We start from the raw sequence: 16,293 nt of genomic DNA on the forward strand, positions 1-16,293 counted from the left end.
CTCTATAACCAGTACAAACCCTGACCGACCCGTACAGAGCTCTATAACCAGTACAAACCCTGACCGACCCATACAGAGCTCTATAACCAGTACAATGCCGGACCCGACCCATACAGAGCTCTATAACCAGTACAAACCCTGACCGACCCGCACAGAGCTCTATAACCAGTACAAACCCTGACCGACCCGCACAGAGCTCTATAACCAGTACAAACCCTGGCCGACCCACACAGAGCTCTATAACCAGTACAAACCCTGACCGACCCATACAGAGCTCTATAACCAGTACAATGCCGGACTCGACCCATACAGAGCTCTATAACCAGTACAATGCCGGACTCGACCCATACAGAGCTCTATAACCAGTACAAACCCTGACCGACCCGTACAGAGCTCTATAACCAGTACAAACCCTGACCGACCCATACAGAGCTCTATAACCAGTACAATGCCGGACCCGACCCATACAGAGCTCTATAACCAGTACAAACCCTGACCGACCCGCACAGAGCTCTATAACCAGTACAAACCCTGACCGACCCATACAGAGCTCTATAACCAGTATAATCCCTGACCGACGCATACAGAGCTCTATAACCAGTACAATGCCGGACCCGACCCATACAGAGCTCTATAACCAGTACAATGCCGGACCCGACCCATACAGAGCTCTATAACCAGTACAATGCCGGACCCGACCCATACAGAGCTCTATAACCAGTACAAACCCTGACCGACCCGCACAGAGCTCTATAACCAGTACAAACCCTGACCGACCCACACAGAGCTCTATAACCAGTACAAACCCTGACCGACCCATACAGAGCTCTATAACCAGTACAATGCCGGACCCGACCCATACAGAGCTCTATAACCAGTACAAACCCTGACCGACCCACACAGAGCTCTATAACCAGTACAGCGTTGTTTAGCATCTTGTAACGTATAGGAGTGCGATTGAGTTCACTGAATATCCAGAAGATGTATAATTAAGATAACAAACCACCCTCCTTAAGAGTTTAGGGCTATTAACAGAACACCCACTGCGGACGGCCCTTAGCAGAAATGGCAGCCATTTGAACAATAATTGTATTCAGACCAGCGTGACACAGATGATGATGATGACAATAACAGGACAGATGACATTTCCCAAAGCCAGGCCTCAGAAGCAGCGGTACACCATATATTTTTTTCTTTTATAAGATCCCAATGCTTGTGCACAGGTGGTTTGATTAGTACACTTTGTTTAAAGCAGGAAAACAAGTTCTGTCCTTGAAATGGAAAAAAATGTCTGTGATTTCACAAAAGTCCGAGCGTCTTGGTTTTTCTGGATACGTATCTTCAATCCCTCCTCTTCTTTCCTCTAAAGCATTCCAGCGCTGAAACAGTTAAGAGGGGCTGCGCGGATGCCCCCAACCCTGCACCATGCATCGCTTAATTCTTTTCATACTGGACTCACAGGTCGGCAAAAGGTTGTCGGGCGGCGTTCCTCAATGGTGACAAAACATGGAGGCTACAAATCCAAGATGGCGGCGAGGATTCGCCAGTCGGTGGATATTTCCGGAGCGGAGTCTTGTGCATGTTAATAACAGTTTCTGTCGTGACGTACGCATGTGCCGTATAAATAATTCGGGCCGCTCCATCTTTCCTTCAGTTACACCAGAAGCCGCGGCGCTGGGAGATCTCCCCCCACGCCGGGGCAGGCAGACAGAAAGGCATCGTCGTTATTTCGACTCCCTCTCTTTATGGCATCGGGGGGGGGCAATATCGGGTGAAACGGGGCTTTTTCTTATGGTCCCCTCCTGCTTAGCGAGAGGGGATACTGTGCCCCTGATTGTCGGGCGGAGATATACGATTATATACATGTATATATGTATATCTATATACACACATACACACACACGTAGCGGAGTGCGGCACTCACTCCAGTCTCTGTAATGCCCCACGGGGTGGGCTGGCGAGTCTTTTAAGCGATGGAGTCCCAGTCAAAGTCATCTTGAATGTCGTCGCTGCTGTGGGGGTAGCGTAGCGAGGGACGAGGCGGGGGGTACAAAGCACGTTGTGAGTGGCGTCCTGCGGAGAGAAGCGTCAGTTAACGGGTCTGTAACCCACCTGAGTATACACTCAATCATCATTACCGGCATGACGTACACCGACCGCAGGGGGTGCCTTACCTTGCTGGCTGTAGGTGGGGGGTGCCTGGGTCTGGATGGGGTAACCAGGGGGTGCGGTGAAAGTGTGACCACAGGAGGCAGGGGGATGCTGATTTTGCCCGTAGGAGTTTACTGCTGGTGGGAAAATAAGAAACTATTCAGAATATGTGTGGTTTTAAGAAGAACCTGCCTCTTAAATACTCCTTTAGACCTGACGTTTGCTTATTGCCCTTTATTTCTCCCCCTTCCGGCATCTGCCCTGAAGTCCCCCACCTCTCTGCGCGTTTTTACCCCCCGTTCTCACCTGCCATGCTATGGCCGGGCTTCCCGCCCCGGAGCGCGCAGGCACTGCTGGTGGTGGGGGGCAGGCACTGTGCCTGGCACTGAGAGGGTTGCCCGTGCGTTGGCGGCAGGAGCCCGGTCTGGTTTAGCAGATGGCTCAGGGAGTCGCACAGGCTGGCGATGTGATGCTGATCCAGACTCCAGTTCTTCAGCTCTGCCTGACGTAGACTTTCCATGAGGTCTGGAGACAGAGGTAAACGTTCTGCGGTCACACGCTCTAGAACCCCCCACTTTCATTTATCTGCCCATCTATTTCATTCATACCCTTCCCCCCATTTCCCACCCCTCATCTTCCCTTTATAAATAATGTTGTACAAAAACCTAAACTCGATCTTTTTACATGTTTTACTAGAGTTTTAATTCTCTCCCTGCCCCGTTCCGCTTTTTGCAGATTTCCCCCCCCAAAAAAAATCCCAGTTGCACCCTGGGTGGTATTATTCACTAAATAGTGAATTCTATTTTATTTTATTTTTTTAAGCCAAATGATAAGTCGCACCCCATTGCTTTAAGTAGGGTCAACCCTGGTGTGCGTCTCAATCCAACGCATGGTTACCCTCCTGTACCCCGAAACCCAGTCTATATCTACATCACTGATATACCTCCGGAACGTCTTTAATAACCTTCTCGCCTTTATTCTCCCAAACCCTCGATTATTAACAGAACAATGATGAATATAATGATGTCACTTAGCGTTGCAACAAATACCCCCCCTATCATCTCCTACCGTCACTCACCTGAGAACTGGGACAGATCCACGCTGGACCAATCCAGACTGCTCACTATCTTGAAGCTTTCCTTTAAGGAGTCAATGTTTGAGCACCAGTCGCTGGGGAGCCCTGGAGAGGAAGCGAACGTAAGCTCCGCGGTCAAGTACCCGGGTCAAGTAGCTACGCACGTAGGGCAGAATGGAGCACACTTACCAAGGGACATCCCAGGCACTGGCGGCCGGGGCATCTGCTGCTGAGGGAGATAAGACGGGTGCTGGGTTTGATGGTGTTGAGGTGGGGGGCTGCTGATGTTGGGGACGCTGTGGGGGTGCACAGAAGAGTTCCCCCCCGTGTTCTGCTGGTACATACAGCAGCTGGATGTTTGCACCTCCGGAGGTAAAGGTGATTGCCCTAAAAATAAAGGGTGAGGATTCAGATCCGGGAAGCTACAGAGGAGTATATTGTTTATTGCCCTCTCTCAAATTTTTTTCCATCAGAAAGCAGTAATTGCCCCTGATCCTCCCTCTCACCCTGTTTGCCCCTATAGAGACCAGTGATCACCCTGTTTGCCCCTACAGAGACCAGTGATCACCCTGTTTGCCCCTACAGAGACCAGTGATCACCCCTTTTGCCCCTACAGAGACCAGTAATCACCCCTTTTGCCCCCTCTCACCCTGTTTGCCCAACAGAGAGTAGTACAGGCTGCGGAAAGACGAGCTCAGGTCCGGGCTGCTGTTCTCGGAGAAGGAGAATTTGTAGCAGTCGTTGTTGTTGTAGGACGGGGCCCTGGAATCTGACTGCATGTGAGTCGGGGCAGCCTGCGGGGAGATACGAGACGTCACACGCGGAGCTGACATTCATCTCACACGCAAGATAATAACAGATAATACCGGTTATTAAACACAGCTCGAGAGCAAAATGCTAAAATAGGCACAATCGCAATTCATATTTTTATTAATACTAATAATAAAAAAATAAGAGCAATTAATTGTCTATTAATGGTAAAAAAAAATACATATTAATAAGTTTCCGTCTCTTCTGGGACCACCATAAAAATTCATTTTATACCAATAATAAAAAAAAACCAAGCCATGCATGATGGGGGGGGGGGAATCAGTTGTGGCACTCAAAAAAAATCAGAATTTCTATGGGGGCTCCCCAAAGAGTGATGTTCCCAAGAGGGATCGCTCTAATTAAGAAAATTATCATTTTAAGTGGAAAAGACTCTAAAAAATGTCAGTTTGTGTTCCAAACCCACAGAAGCCCCGCACTCCGAAGATCCCCCCCCACTCACCTGGCTGTAGCTGGGGAGCGGGGAGTTATTCTCCATGTGATGTCCTTGGACGGCTTCCGGGGGTAAAGACACTTCGCTGGTTGCACTGGCGGGGCTTTTATTGACATCCTGCTCAGTGGAATCCTGGGAGAGCTGCCAAAAAAATATAAATTACCAACGGGGTGATTGTCTCGGATCATGTGACCCAGGGATGACTCCCATTCATCATGTCAACAAAAGAGATAACTCCCACCCATCATCCCAACCAAGGAATTATTCCTAAATCTGATCATCAGCAAGGAAGGATTCCTATAGATCCTCTTAACAAGACCTCCCACAACCAACGATTACCGCGGCAGATCCCCTAAGGATAAATCCAATAGATCGCCTTAACCAAGAGGATTAATACAGATCTTCTTAACTATCGGCTCACAGCTACAGTTCCTCTTAACAAAAGAAACTACTTAATCTTTTCTTTCCAAAAAAAGTACTGTTCATGACAAATTCTAACAATGATGGACCCCCCCAGGTCCCAGAAACTCTTCTGGTTTTAATATCCGGTGAAGTGCCCTCTGGCCCCATCAGAAATACCGCTCGGGGTGCACGTCACCACCAAAAACCCGATTTAATCCATAAAACTTCTGGGTCGTATCAGAAATAAACAATATTTTTCAGAAAACTTTTACAATAAGGGCGATTATAGTTCTAGAACGTTGATATTCAGGTAATTGGAACCCGGCCACGATGAAAGGTCGAAGAACCGGATCAAAAACCAAGGAATATCCTCATCAAATAATCTTAATCCACGGACGATTCCCACAGATTATCTACTAAACCCGGTGAGGATGCTCAGCGTTTCTTGAGGGTGATTTTTGGGAGCCCCTACGCCAGATGCGTCCCACCCACGGGCCTCCAGCTGCTGCAGGACTACATCTCCCATACTCCTCAGCCAGCCCCTTAGCTGAAAGAGCATTATGGGTGATGTAGTCCTGCAGCAGCTGGAGGGTCGCAGGTTGGACACCCTTGTCCTACGCTAATCTACGCGTTACTTCTAATTATCGCCATGCGGCCAAGGAAGGAAGGGTGAAGGTAAAACAAACTTGAGAAGCTCAACCAAGAATGGACAGCTGCTTCATAACCCGTCCTACAGCGCGTCCCCCACCTCGGGGGCATCTCGAGTCTTAGCTCTCGTGTGCCATGACAGAGGAAAGAGCTCCATCGACGTATCTGTCTGATCCCACCCAAAAGAGCAGCCCCCTCCACAAGGGAACCAACAGCACCGGAGCTGGTTACCTCATCGTCAGGGTGTTGTCTCTTCCGTCGGGGCAGGTTTATATCTTCTTTTGGGCAGCTGTCAATCATCCAGTAAGAGCCCTGGGAAACAAATATATCTGTCGTTATTCCGTGTTTTCCACCTGATTTTGTCTCAATTACCCATATCGTTCCTTTTATGAATGTAAACTCGTGAGCGGGGCTCGTCAGAAGCCCACCATTCCTGACAGGGGGCTCCGGGTCCGCAACACCCCATATTTAAATTGGATTGTACTGAAGCCCCCCTCACCTTTCCCGGGTCATCTCTTGGACGAGGAACTTTCCTGAAACATTTGTTTAGAGACAGATTGTGGCGAATGGAATTCTGGGGAGAAAAAAAGAAAATAATAAAGTATCAGTATGACCTCTCAGAAGCAAGATGGCGGCTCGGCAGAAGAACTCATTCCCGATCGTATATCCCCTCATGTTTCCACCGGACATCATGTTGACCCCACCGCAAGGATTATTGTCCTTCTCCACCACTGGTACCAACCGCGGCATGATGACTTCTCTAAAAGAGCCCATAATCCTACCCCGGCTGTCTCTTTTGCCCCCGTGATGCCCCACATTTTTTCCTCACCTTCCAGCCGACGCCAGCGTTGCGGTAATAGGGGAAGTTATCGCAGATCCAGCGGTATATCTCGCTGAGAGTCATGCGCTTGGCAGGTGCCGAGTTGATGGCGTACTGGATGAGGTTGGCGTAACTGTAAGGGGGCTTTCCGTCGCGGTGGGCCGCTGCCTCCTCCTTTGTCAGCATGGCGTTGGGATCGGTGGGGGACCCTGGACCTTTACGTCCGCCGCTGCCCTGCGTCCCCTTCATGGCAGCCTGGATGGTGAGCTGTGGGAGCCAGTCTATGGAGGTCAGGCTGCTGCCCAAGTCCGATGCCATCTTGAGACTAAAAGATAAAATATTGAGCCAATCAGCCCTTATGTTTGCCGTGAGAGACGCTTTGAGTGGCCGTCCCAGACTCACGGTGTGAGTGGGGTTTCTGTGTGAGTGGGAATCGCGATGTTTTGCGTTGGGAATGTGAGTCACGGAGTGTGAAGGTAACAGTGTATGAGTGCAAGTGAATGCAGAAACATAGAATCTGCCGGCAGATTGGCCCCATCCGGCCCCCGTCTAGTAGCCCGTTTCTCCTGCTGTAACCTTAATCAGTCGTTGGTCTCGTCTTAGATTCAGGAGCTGTATGTCTATCCCATGCATGTTTAATACCCTCACTGTATTACCCTCCACCACTTCTGCTGGGAGGCTGTTCCACTTATCTACTACCCTCCTAGTAAAGTAAAGTTTCCTTATGTTAGATCTAACCTCAGAGGTCAGAGTCTCGGACCCCCGGTTTGAGAATATGACCTCACATTTTGTACAGATAGGAAGCCCGGACGGTTTATCCAGTGAGGATTTTGGAAGCCGTGGCCATCGACCCCCAGGGGCCGCGTCCGGCTCCGACCAGAGAGTCACAGCTTTCTGTGTAGTCCGAGCACAACAGGTTACAATATTATCACACGGCAGTACACGCCATCACACGCGTGTCTGTCTTTCTGTGTCCAGGTGTCTATATTCACGCAGCCAGATGTCTGCCTCTCTGTTTTATGTGTACAGCGCTACGGAGCCTGCTGGCGCTATATAAATAAATGTGAAGTCTCGGTTTGGCTGTATATACGTTTCTGTCTGTCCTTAGACATCCATGTGTCTGTCTCTATGTATCTGTGCGTCTCTCTCGTATGACAGCCCGTTACTGCCCGACGTGTTAAGAAACTCTCGTCCTCGCTGTACACGGCACAGACGACATAACGCGGCCAAGTAAAACACGCGTGTTCACCGGGATGTCCGTCTAAAGTCACGTTTTTGCATGTGTGGCTGTTATCCCATGCCCATACGAGACCGCAGCAAGCCTGTCTCTCCATGTACCCGTCAGTTTTTCCGTGTGCACGTTTGCTCGTAGGCGTCTCTGCGTGTGTCAGTCTGTGCCGGGCTGTCTCTTTATACCGCCTGTCTCTGTGCCCGGCTGTCTCTTTATACTGCCTGTCTCTTTATACCTCCTGTCTCTTTATATCGCCTGTCTCCTTATACCGGCTGTCTCCGTGCCCGGCTGTCACTATGCGTGCTGCTGTCTGTATTGACATGTACGTCAGTCTGTCAGGATCTGCCTGTTTGAACATCTGTCTGTCTGGAGCTGTCACTTTTTCCTCCCCCCCTTTTTTGACGTCCCCTCCTCACCCTGGCTCCCCGCCTGGTGTCTCTCACGCTCCGCGCCTCCTCTCTTCTGGGGGTCACCCCCTGTCAGTGGCCCTCGGCTGGGGAGGGGGAGAGAATTGTCAGATGGAGGGGGGCACAGACAGATAGAGGAGGAGCCCCTTCTACTTCCTGCAGGGCTGGGTTACCTTCCGGGACAGAAGTCTGAATGGGAGGAGAGCAGCAGCCCAGACACGGGGAGGGGGGAGAGAAAGAAGGAGGGCAGAGAGAGGGATGGAGAGAGAGAGAAAGGGAGGGGACGAGTGCTGGAGGGGAGGGAAAGTACAAAAAGGGACAGAAAGAGAAGGAGGAAGAGAATGAAAGGGAGGGAGAGACAGAGAGAGGGAGGGAAGGGATAAGTAAGAAGGAGGGATGGAAGGGAGAGGTAAAAGAGGAGAGGAATGTGAAAAAGGAGGAAGAGATGAGAGAAAGAGAAGATGAGGGGAGAGAGGGTTAGGAAGAGGGAATGAGAGAGAGGTAAAGACAGAATGGGAGGGATAGAGAGAGAGAGAGGGAGGAGAAAGGCAGACAGAAAGGGAGGGACAGGTAAAAGAAAGGGGAGGAGGGCTGGCTGATATTAACTGAGCGCAGACTGTCTCTCCCCAACTGACTGACTGTCTCTCCACCACTAACTCTGTCTGTCTCTCTCCACCACTAACTCTGTCTGTCTCTCCCCAACTGTCTGTGTCTCCCCACTAACCCTGACGGTCTCTGTCACTGACTGTCTGTCTCACTAAGCTTGTCTCTTATTCGTTTCCACCCGTCTCTCCTCATGGAGCTAATGCTCATATATAAACACTTTATGTCCCCTAGATTGTAAGCTTGTGAGCCAAGCCCACTTGTCTTGTTCTGTCGGTTCTAGTTTTGTCAGACCCTTTTGAATGTAGGGACTGCAAGAAGCGCTGTGGGGATTGCTGGTGCTATATAAATAAAAGATGATGTTAATTATATTATTATTTTTTTTATTATATAGCGCCATCATACGCCACAGCTCTGTACGAAGGGTCCCTGAATTGTTTTTTTGGGGGGAGGGTTTGGTGTTTGGCTCCTTCTCCCGCTTGAAGAAGAAGGAACCTCGAAGACCCAGCCCTCCTTTGCCATGAAGGTAAGGAAGGGGTTACTTATCTCTGGGTAATGTGGCACCAGAAGAAGATGCTTGGGGACCCGTGGCCCTACAAAACACATCACCCCCCCCTTCTACACCTTGCGACAGGCTTCTAGATTAAACCACATTTGTCCAAAAAATCTCAAATATCCTCATCGGGGGTCGAGGATGCAAATGGTTAATTATATAAATTAAAGCCAATATCACCACAATTTCTATGTTTTTTATGTTGTGTAATATTTGGGTTAAGATTTCACAGCCTGCGGGGTAAATATTGTACAGCGCTGCGGAATATGATGGCGCTATATAAGACAATAAATAATAATAATGATACAAAATAATAATAAATAATAATATTAATAATAAATAATAATAATACAAAATAATAATAGTAATAATAGTAATATGGGCAAACTGGCCTTCTGAAGGCATCTAAGGCATGAAAATAAGGTTTTAGTGCCACCTAGTGGTGTTACAGCGAATCTGCAGCCACTATGGAGTGAACCTCGACGGGATTCTTTATGTTTTTGTGTAATGGGCAATATTTTGGAGAACTTACCGTATTATTGGCTGTTTGTGACTCGGATGCCCCGTAATATTATTCATTATTGTCTCAAGGAACCTTTCACGGTAACTCATTGATCTCCGTATGCAGCCTTACTGTAGGTAAAGTAACGCTATATACAGTGGATTATTTTAATGAATAATAACAGATCGCATACATTCAAAGACTTGCTTGGAAACTTTTTAAAAGAGACTCTTGGAATATTAACCCTTTAATAGCCCGTCATGAAGATTCTATGTAGCGACTCGCAAGATGTGTTACACAAACGGCTCTAATACCCAGCCTGAAGCAAACCTTGACTTGTCATTATTTAAAGTTTCACTTAATTTAGTCACCTGCATTCAAGCAAGGATATCAAACCATAACATACTGGTAGAATAGCATTCTTGCCGACTGTCCCACTTTCTCCGTGGGACAGTACTGATTTTGCCAAGCTGCCCCATCGAGAAAGCATACTGCGCATGCACAGTAGTGCTGCCAGTTTGATTGACACTCTCTCCTAAGCTCTACAGCAGAATTTTGGAGGTATGGAACTGAAATATTCAACTCTTCCGGAAATTTCCACTTCGGTGAACAAACTTCAAGGAGGTTTCGGCATTACCCGTCTCCGAAGGACCACAAGGGAATGAGACAAAATCCCTAGTGTAATGCGCACAACACTGGCAATCAAAGCCCCTAGCCTGCTAGGTAGCTTTAACACTGACCTGCCATCTTTGTTATGGGCAGGACTGATTTTTCCCTATACTGACACCTGCTGGACATAATGTAGCACTGCACTGACGATACGCAGCTGATGCAATACATGTAGCAAATGGGTGGATATATTATTAATATGCATTAGATTTTTACAGCGGATATTTTTAGCCACTATGGATCTGCAGGAGAATATCTTATTTTTATCACATTGATGGTAAACGCTGCAGCCACAGAATAATCACCCATGCTGTGTGTGGCTGCGCAAACCCGCCTGCTATAACCAGTGCTATTTATCATCCTAGTTCCCGTAAAAGACATATTTGCAGCAATAACTGAATTCATTTATTAAATCTACCTAAAGCTTTTTGTATTACTTAGGTGGCAGCCTGTGGCAGAGCCAGTATTATCTAATTTACTCTAGATTGTAAGCTCGTTGGGTCAGGGCCCTCCTCACCTGTTGTTTCTGTAAATCAAATTGTTATGTTACATACTACTTGTTGTGCCCTGTCTACCCATTGTGCAGCGCTACGGAATTTGATGGGGCTATATAAAACAATAAATAATAATAATAATACTGTCCCGAAGTTCTCTCCCTTCTCCTCCCCACCTTTAAAAAGGCCGCCTTAATCAATCATCAACAACCAGCAACTCAACAATGGAAGAGAGAGAAGTCAATGGGGAGGAATAATCCTGAGCTCCTATGCTATACGCTTAGGTGGGTTTCCAATACAGAATTTTAAGATTTAGTATATGGAAAACCTGACAAATTCACTTTGAAGCCGTAAACCCCTGCTTTTTATTCTTTTCATATAAATGCATTGACGAGGGAGCCATCATTTTTTGGGGGGTGATAGATCAGACCCCTGATTTTCTGTTCTAGGCCATTTTTCCAGAATATACATACATTTTACATTCTGCTGAGCTGCGCGTGTAAAAAGTGCTGCCCCCTGCAGTATGTGGGATGTATAACCTCACACAAAACAATGAATTACTGTTATACATCCCACATGCTGCAGGGGGCAGCACTTTACATGTGTCCATCAGCAACATGTGAAATGCAGGACTACCATGGAAAAAATGGCTTCTGTGGTCACCCTATCATGTTCCGATATACCTTATTTGTTGGGCTCATTGTTAAGAGGTGAGGCAGAGCCACCCCAAAAAGAATAGGCTGCACCTGTATACGCTTCCTACATACAGTTCAATCCCGGGGTGATTACCTAGGGGCCTTTAGAGCTCAGTGTCACTATATTCAGGCTCCCCCTTCTTACTCGTAGGACTTTAATTAATGCTGCACAGCCTTTGACATTTTATGAAAGTTAAATTTAGCATTTATGCATTTTTGGTATTTTCATGGAATGGGGCAGTTAGGAGGCCTGCGGCGTGGAATATATTTCTAGATGAAATGCCGAGAGATGGGGAGTGTGTGGAGCGAGGGTTACAGGGTCGGGAAGCGAGACAAAAGGCAGAAGGAAGAAGTTGCTACCCAATGCACAAGAGCAGGAGGGCAAAACTACTGATGTTTGGCCTCTGTAATCATCTCCTACATCCATTCAATAAACATGGTTGGCACCATTAAAGCCATAGACTCTACGACTATTAACCCCTTAAACGCCTGTGACACAGATTCTATCCGAAGAATGGGGGGGATCTAAAAAAAACAAACAATCCCATTGTGAAAAAGGGTGGCCCTCCATCCATCATACGCACTTTAATGTATATGGCAGCCGCATTCTCCAACGTACGATGAATAATATTGCTTGATCCGTTCAGCCATTGGTTAGTAGAATCCTTAATCCATGAGGGTTCTGAAGGGGTAGAGATCCCCATAAAATACGTGTAACCACTCAGATGTCTAAGAATGACCTCATTACCACCGATCCTATGGTTTAATAATCAAATCTTGTTGCTTAGAGTTTTCCTTTCATGCTCTCCATGCCTGTCTGGAAAGGTCATCTCATTGACCTCCACCCCAATTCCACCCCAATTTTAACGGGTTCTGAATCGGCCGGAAAATAAAAGTTTGGGGGATGCATTTATTTTAAGGACAGAACTTTGTTGCTGGAGGTTGAAACCGATCAGAATCATTTTCCATTTCCAAAAAGTTCTTAAAAGTTTCTAATCCTTTTTTTGGAGTTTCTTGGTTTCAAAGAGTTTGTATAATGCTAGTTTGGAGGGCAAAAAAATTTATGTTTTTCACCCAAAAGATAAGTGAAATATAAATTTCTTAAGTATAAAATTATACTTGATTCTTGTCACTTTTAATCGCTTTGGACCTTGGTTCCCTTTTTCTGTATCCCCATATATTCCTGTATCTGAAGTCTGCTCCGGAGTGGCGCCCCCTCTGTTCTAAAAGTATATTTGCGTGTATGAGCCCCATGGTCTTTTAGTTTTAAAACCTTTAGAATTTCTTGTTTGTACCAAATGCTTAAAGCATTTTATGTTATTTTTTTATTTAATCCTTCATTTTTATTTTATTTTTTATTTTTAAAAAATATTTTTATTAAACTGTTTAAATATCTGGAGGTTTTTAGGGGCTTACACTCTTTATTGGGGGGATTTAACCGTTTCCCTGCGGCTTCCACCTTTTGCGCCAGGCTGCTGAGACCCCGAGATTGGGGCAACGGCACTGAGGCAAACACTGCATTGGCATAAATGTATGATGTTAAAGCAGGTCTCTCTGTTACATCAGATTCTAAATCGATGATGTCGTTTATTTCTGTCATGGATCTGGGCTTGAAGCATCCATGCCGAGGGTTTATCTCATCACTTCGCACGATAGATATTTAAATATAATATGAATGCACAAATTCATTGTACAAACACCAGTAATATTTCAGGCCAAAGTGAGTCACAACTTCCAATCGCTGCCCAACTTTACAAATCACAGAACAAACCCAGCAGATCATTCCTGACGTGCGCGATACGGTCATCAAAGTGTATGGAGATAACAGCCTGCAGCTATATTACAGTAATAAAATCTTATATTATTTATATATATATCATTCAGTATATTAATAAAATCTATAATAATATTATATTATATAATATATATATCATTCAGTATATTAATAACATCTATAATAATATTATATTATATAATATATATATCATTCAGTATATTAATAACATCTATAATAATCTATGGGAGAAAGCGACCTGCCCCTAGTTGTGTACCAGGGGGACTGCTGCCCTCCGGGACCTGCCGCGCAAGGCCTAGGCCTAGTCCGTCTGGGCCTGGGATATGTCGCTGCCTGCCCTTATGTTATGCCCCTGGACACAGGCGTAGCGACAGGTAATGCCGTTTGCGATGTAGACACAGATTTCCCCCCCAGTGGCGTTGTTGTTTGCAGACCAGGTTGCGTCTCTAATATCTCTGAGACAGACAAGCTCCCTCGTACAGGAAGCACTCCTTGCTCACACTGCAGACAGGAAGTGCTCATGGTACAAACCAATTGAGGAACAGAGGGGTCTGAATCTATTGTCTTAGTTTACTAAGTTTTAAGTGAAAGGAGAAGCTATTGACGGGACTTTTGGATCTCACTTCCAAATGAAGGCTTCACTTCAGAGGGGAACCAACAAAGAAGCTCTGTCCGTCCCTTGGCTTTACCAAGGGAGCTATGGCTACATATTCCTTCGTGGAGTGTGGCCCCAGAAGAAGAAGCTTGGGGCCCGGTGATCCTCTGTGTCCTTACATGGCACGGCCACCTTCACCCTTCCTCACCCAACGATGGAACAAATGTCGCTCTTGCCAAGGAAAAGAGCATAACGAGTATAACTCGTTACTCCCATACAGTCCTATAGAATGTATCGTTGCAGTGGGAGGCCCTGCAAAGGGTTAACAGACTATTAACTCTATATTATATATATATATACGGTATATAAAATCAGTGTCTAGTAGCAGGTAACGTACGCTGTAAGTGCCAGACCCCATATACACACAGCGGACGGCACCCCTCCCTGTCAAACACAAACTCCTGCCAAGGAACAATGTGTCCTGGATGAAATATGTGCGCTTAATCAGGATTAAAATGTGACGGAGCTTTGATTGTTAAAGCCTGGAGATTGCAATTGCGTTTCTTTTGTGCTTGGTACGGGCAGTCGGGGTGCCAGCCGCCCCGCTACCGCCAAGCGATGGCATTTATACCCCGCGGGGGCAACCTCATAGCCGGTCAGGTCGCAACCTCAGCGTTTTCCCATAACCGCTCATTATCCTAATTACTAACTCAGCCTGGACATCGTTCTTTACATAACAGGGCTGGGTGCCCGATACATTTAAATTAGAATATATAGAACATACACACTCCACCCTGAGGATTCCGACACCGATCTCCGTACACACTGACATAAACTCACAGATTCCATTTGAAGAAGGGACATCCGAGGTCACAAGAGCTTATGTAACAGGAACATTGCCCAGCGGCCATCCCAGTACTCCCAGCAATCCCAGTACTGCATCATGGCATTGCATACATGGGGTAATTGTAATATGCCCCTAGCTGTCTCATCCCCCGCTAATTTCACCTATGTACGGTATCAACGTCGATACTTTGGTTTCTTTTGCCAATTTAAAAATTAAGAAAAATTATTAAAACAAGAATATGGGAGCTAAAAAAAATATTAGCTATGTTATGAATATATTGTATTTATTACTACTATTTTTTGCATTATTTTTATTATTATTTTTATTATTAGTTTTATTATTATTATTGTTTTTATTATTGTTGTTTCTATTATTATTATTATTATTGTTGTTTTTTCTAAATGTATTATTATATTATTATAACAATAATAATGATATTATCTTTTTTAGGGGGGGCATGTATTTTTTTTCATTTTCCCCCCGTTTGAGAAAATTGCCATGGAGAACATGAAGTATCGTGAGAGATGTACGAGGGACACACGCAGAGCTTCAAAACCCCCCCTCACCAAACGGTGTCATGCATACACATGGCAGGCGGTGGCAGGTTCAGGAGTCACAGCACACGCTTGGCTGCCAACACACGCCTTTGGATTACACGCACGTAAAACATGTTTTCCTTTTTTTTTTTTGCATTTAACGCTGCGTGCCAGCGTAAGATAAACTGGGGTGACAGCAGGCATTTGAGGGTTAATTCTCTTTTTTGCCATGCATTATGATCTTAGATAAAGCACGTATCTTAGAAACCCGTGCAAACATATTCACGTACTGTATAATGATATAAAGGTTGGCTAGAATAAAGTGTCCCATTCAATAACAAGTGCTTGTTCAACCTGCAAACAAAAAAAAAATCCTAAGGGGGAAGCTGCAGCTCTAGAGATGCAGTAGAATACCCGCGTTGTGATTTTTTTTATGAATTAATGATCTTTGTTGGAAGCAAACAGTTAAAGTCGGTCGCAAAGTGTATTAAAACGCGGCATCGGAATTCGAGTAACTGGGAAAGAAGAATAAATATTAAACCTTTCAATTCAAGAGATGTCGTCATAGCAACATAGCACTGTTTGCGCACTGGTGTAAACCATCGCCTAATGCCGTGCTTATAGTCACAAAGGATTATAAAACCAATAGTGTTCCCATTCAAAATGCTAATTTGGAATGAGGCGGTCGGTAGAAAAGGTACAGATAGTTTCTACAGAATTAAACAATAATTATGCTACAATAACTCCTCCCGTGACTCACTGGGCTATAAATCTACCCAGCCCCAGATAATGGGATTACTGGGAAGTGCTGAGATCTCACAGGGAGAACCTTTTGTTATTAGGTCAACATTTTGTGTTTTTTTGGCCCTGGGAGGTGGCTCGGTGGCTCGGTGGCTCGGTGGCTGAGATAAGATGAACCTCCACTGGTGCTCTAGCTGCTTGGGGTTGGCCATTCCCAAATGGATCGCCCAGTCTGTTCCCGCGGGGCAGTTAGGACACATTAATGAGG

At 46.0% G+C, this 16,293-nt stretch overlaps 1 protein-coding gene across 2 annotated transcripts; it reads right to left on the bottom strand.

Moving 5' to 3' along the window:
• Window positions 1–1,075: 1,075 nt before the first annotated feature.
• On the bottom strand, window positions 1,076–8,536 carry FOXJ2 (forkhead box J2). 2 transcript variants are annotated; one of them, XM_053450385.1, is made up of 12 exons: window positions 8,169–8,535; window positions 8,005–8,081; window positions 6,367–6,682; window positions 6,037–6,111; window positions 5,769–5,849; window positions 4,497–4,628; window positions 3,876–4,020; window positions 3,416–3,613; window positions 3,230–3,331; window positions 2,458–2,676; window positions 2,175–2,288; window positions 1,076–2,073 (listed from the first exon to the last, which is right to left on the bottom strand). In XM_053450385.1, exons 3-12 carry the CDS (start codon window positions 6,673–6,675, stop codon window positions 1,967–1,969), a joined length of 1,482 nt encoding a protein of 493 aa, XP_053306360.1. In that variant the 5' UTR covers window positions 6,676–6,682; window positions 8,005–8,081; window positions 8,169–8,535; the 3' UTR covers window positions 1,076–1,966. The 2 variants fall into 2 exon arrangements, with proteins under 2 accessions (XP_053306360.1, XP_053306361.1); XM_053450386.1 differs by having other exon boundaries at window positions 2,175–2,285; window positions 8,005–8,536.
• Between the last annotated feature and the right edge of the window lie 7,757 nt (window positions 8,537–16,293).

This window comes from Spea bombifrons, chromosome 11, assembly GCF_027358695.1.
Source record: "Spea bombifrons isolate aSpeBom1 chromosome 11, aSpeBom1.2.pri, whole genome shotgun sequence".
Lineage (NCBI taxonomy): Eukaryota > Metazoa > Chordata > Amphibia > Anura > Pelobatidae > Spea > Spea bombifrons.

Excerpts from the sequence above, each read along its gene's own strand:
- FOXJ2 (XM_053450385.1), bottom strand. The coding sequence starts at position 6,675 with ATGGCATCGGACTTGGGCAGCAGCCTGACCTCCATAGACTGGCTCCCA. Across the intron at positions 5,850-6,036 it reads CAAGAGATGACCCGGGAAAG|GGCTCTTACTGGATGATTGA; the intron begins GTGAGGGGGGCT and ends TTTGTTTCCCAG. Across the intron at positions 2,289-2,457 it reads GCCCGGCCATAGCATGGCAG|CAGTAAACTCCTACGGGCAA; the intron begins GTGAGAACGGGG and ends TTTTCCCACCAG.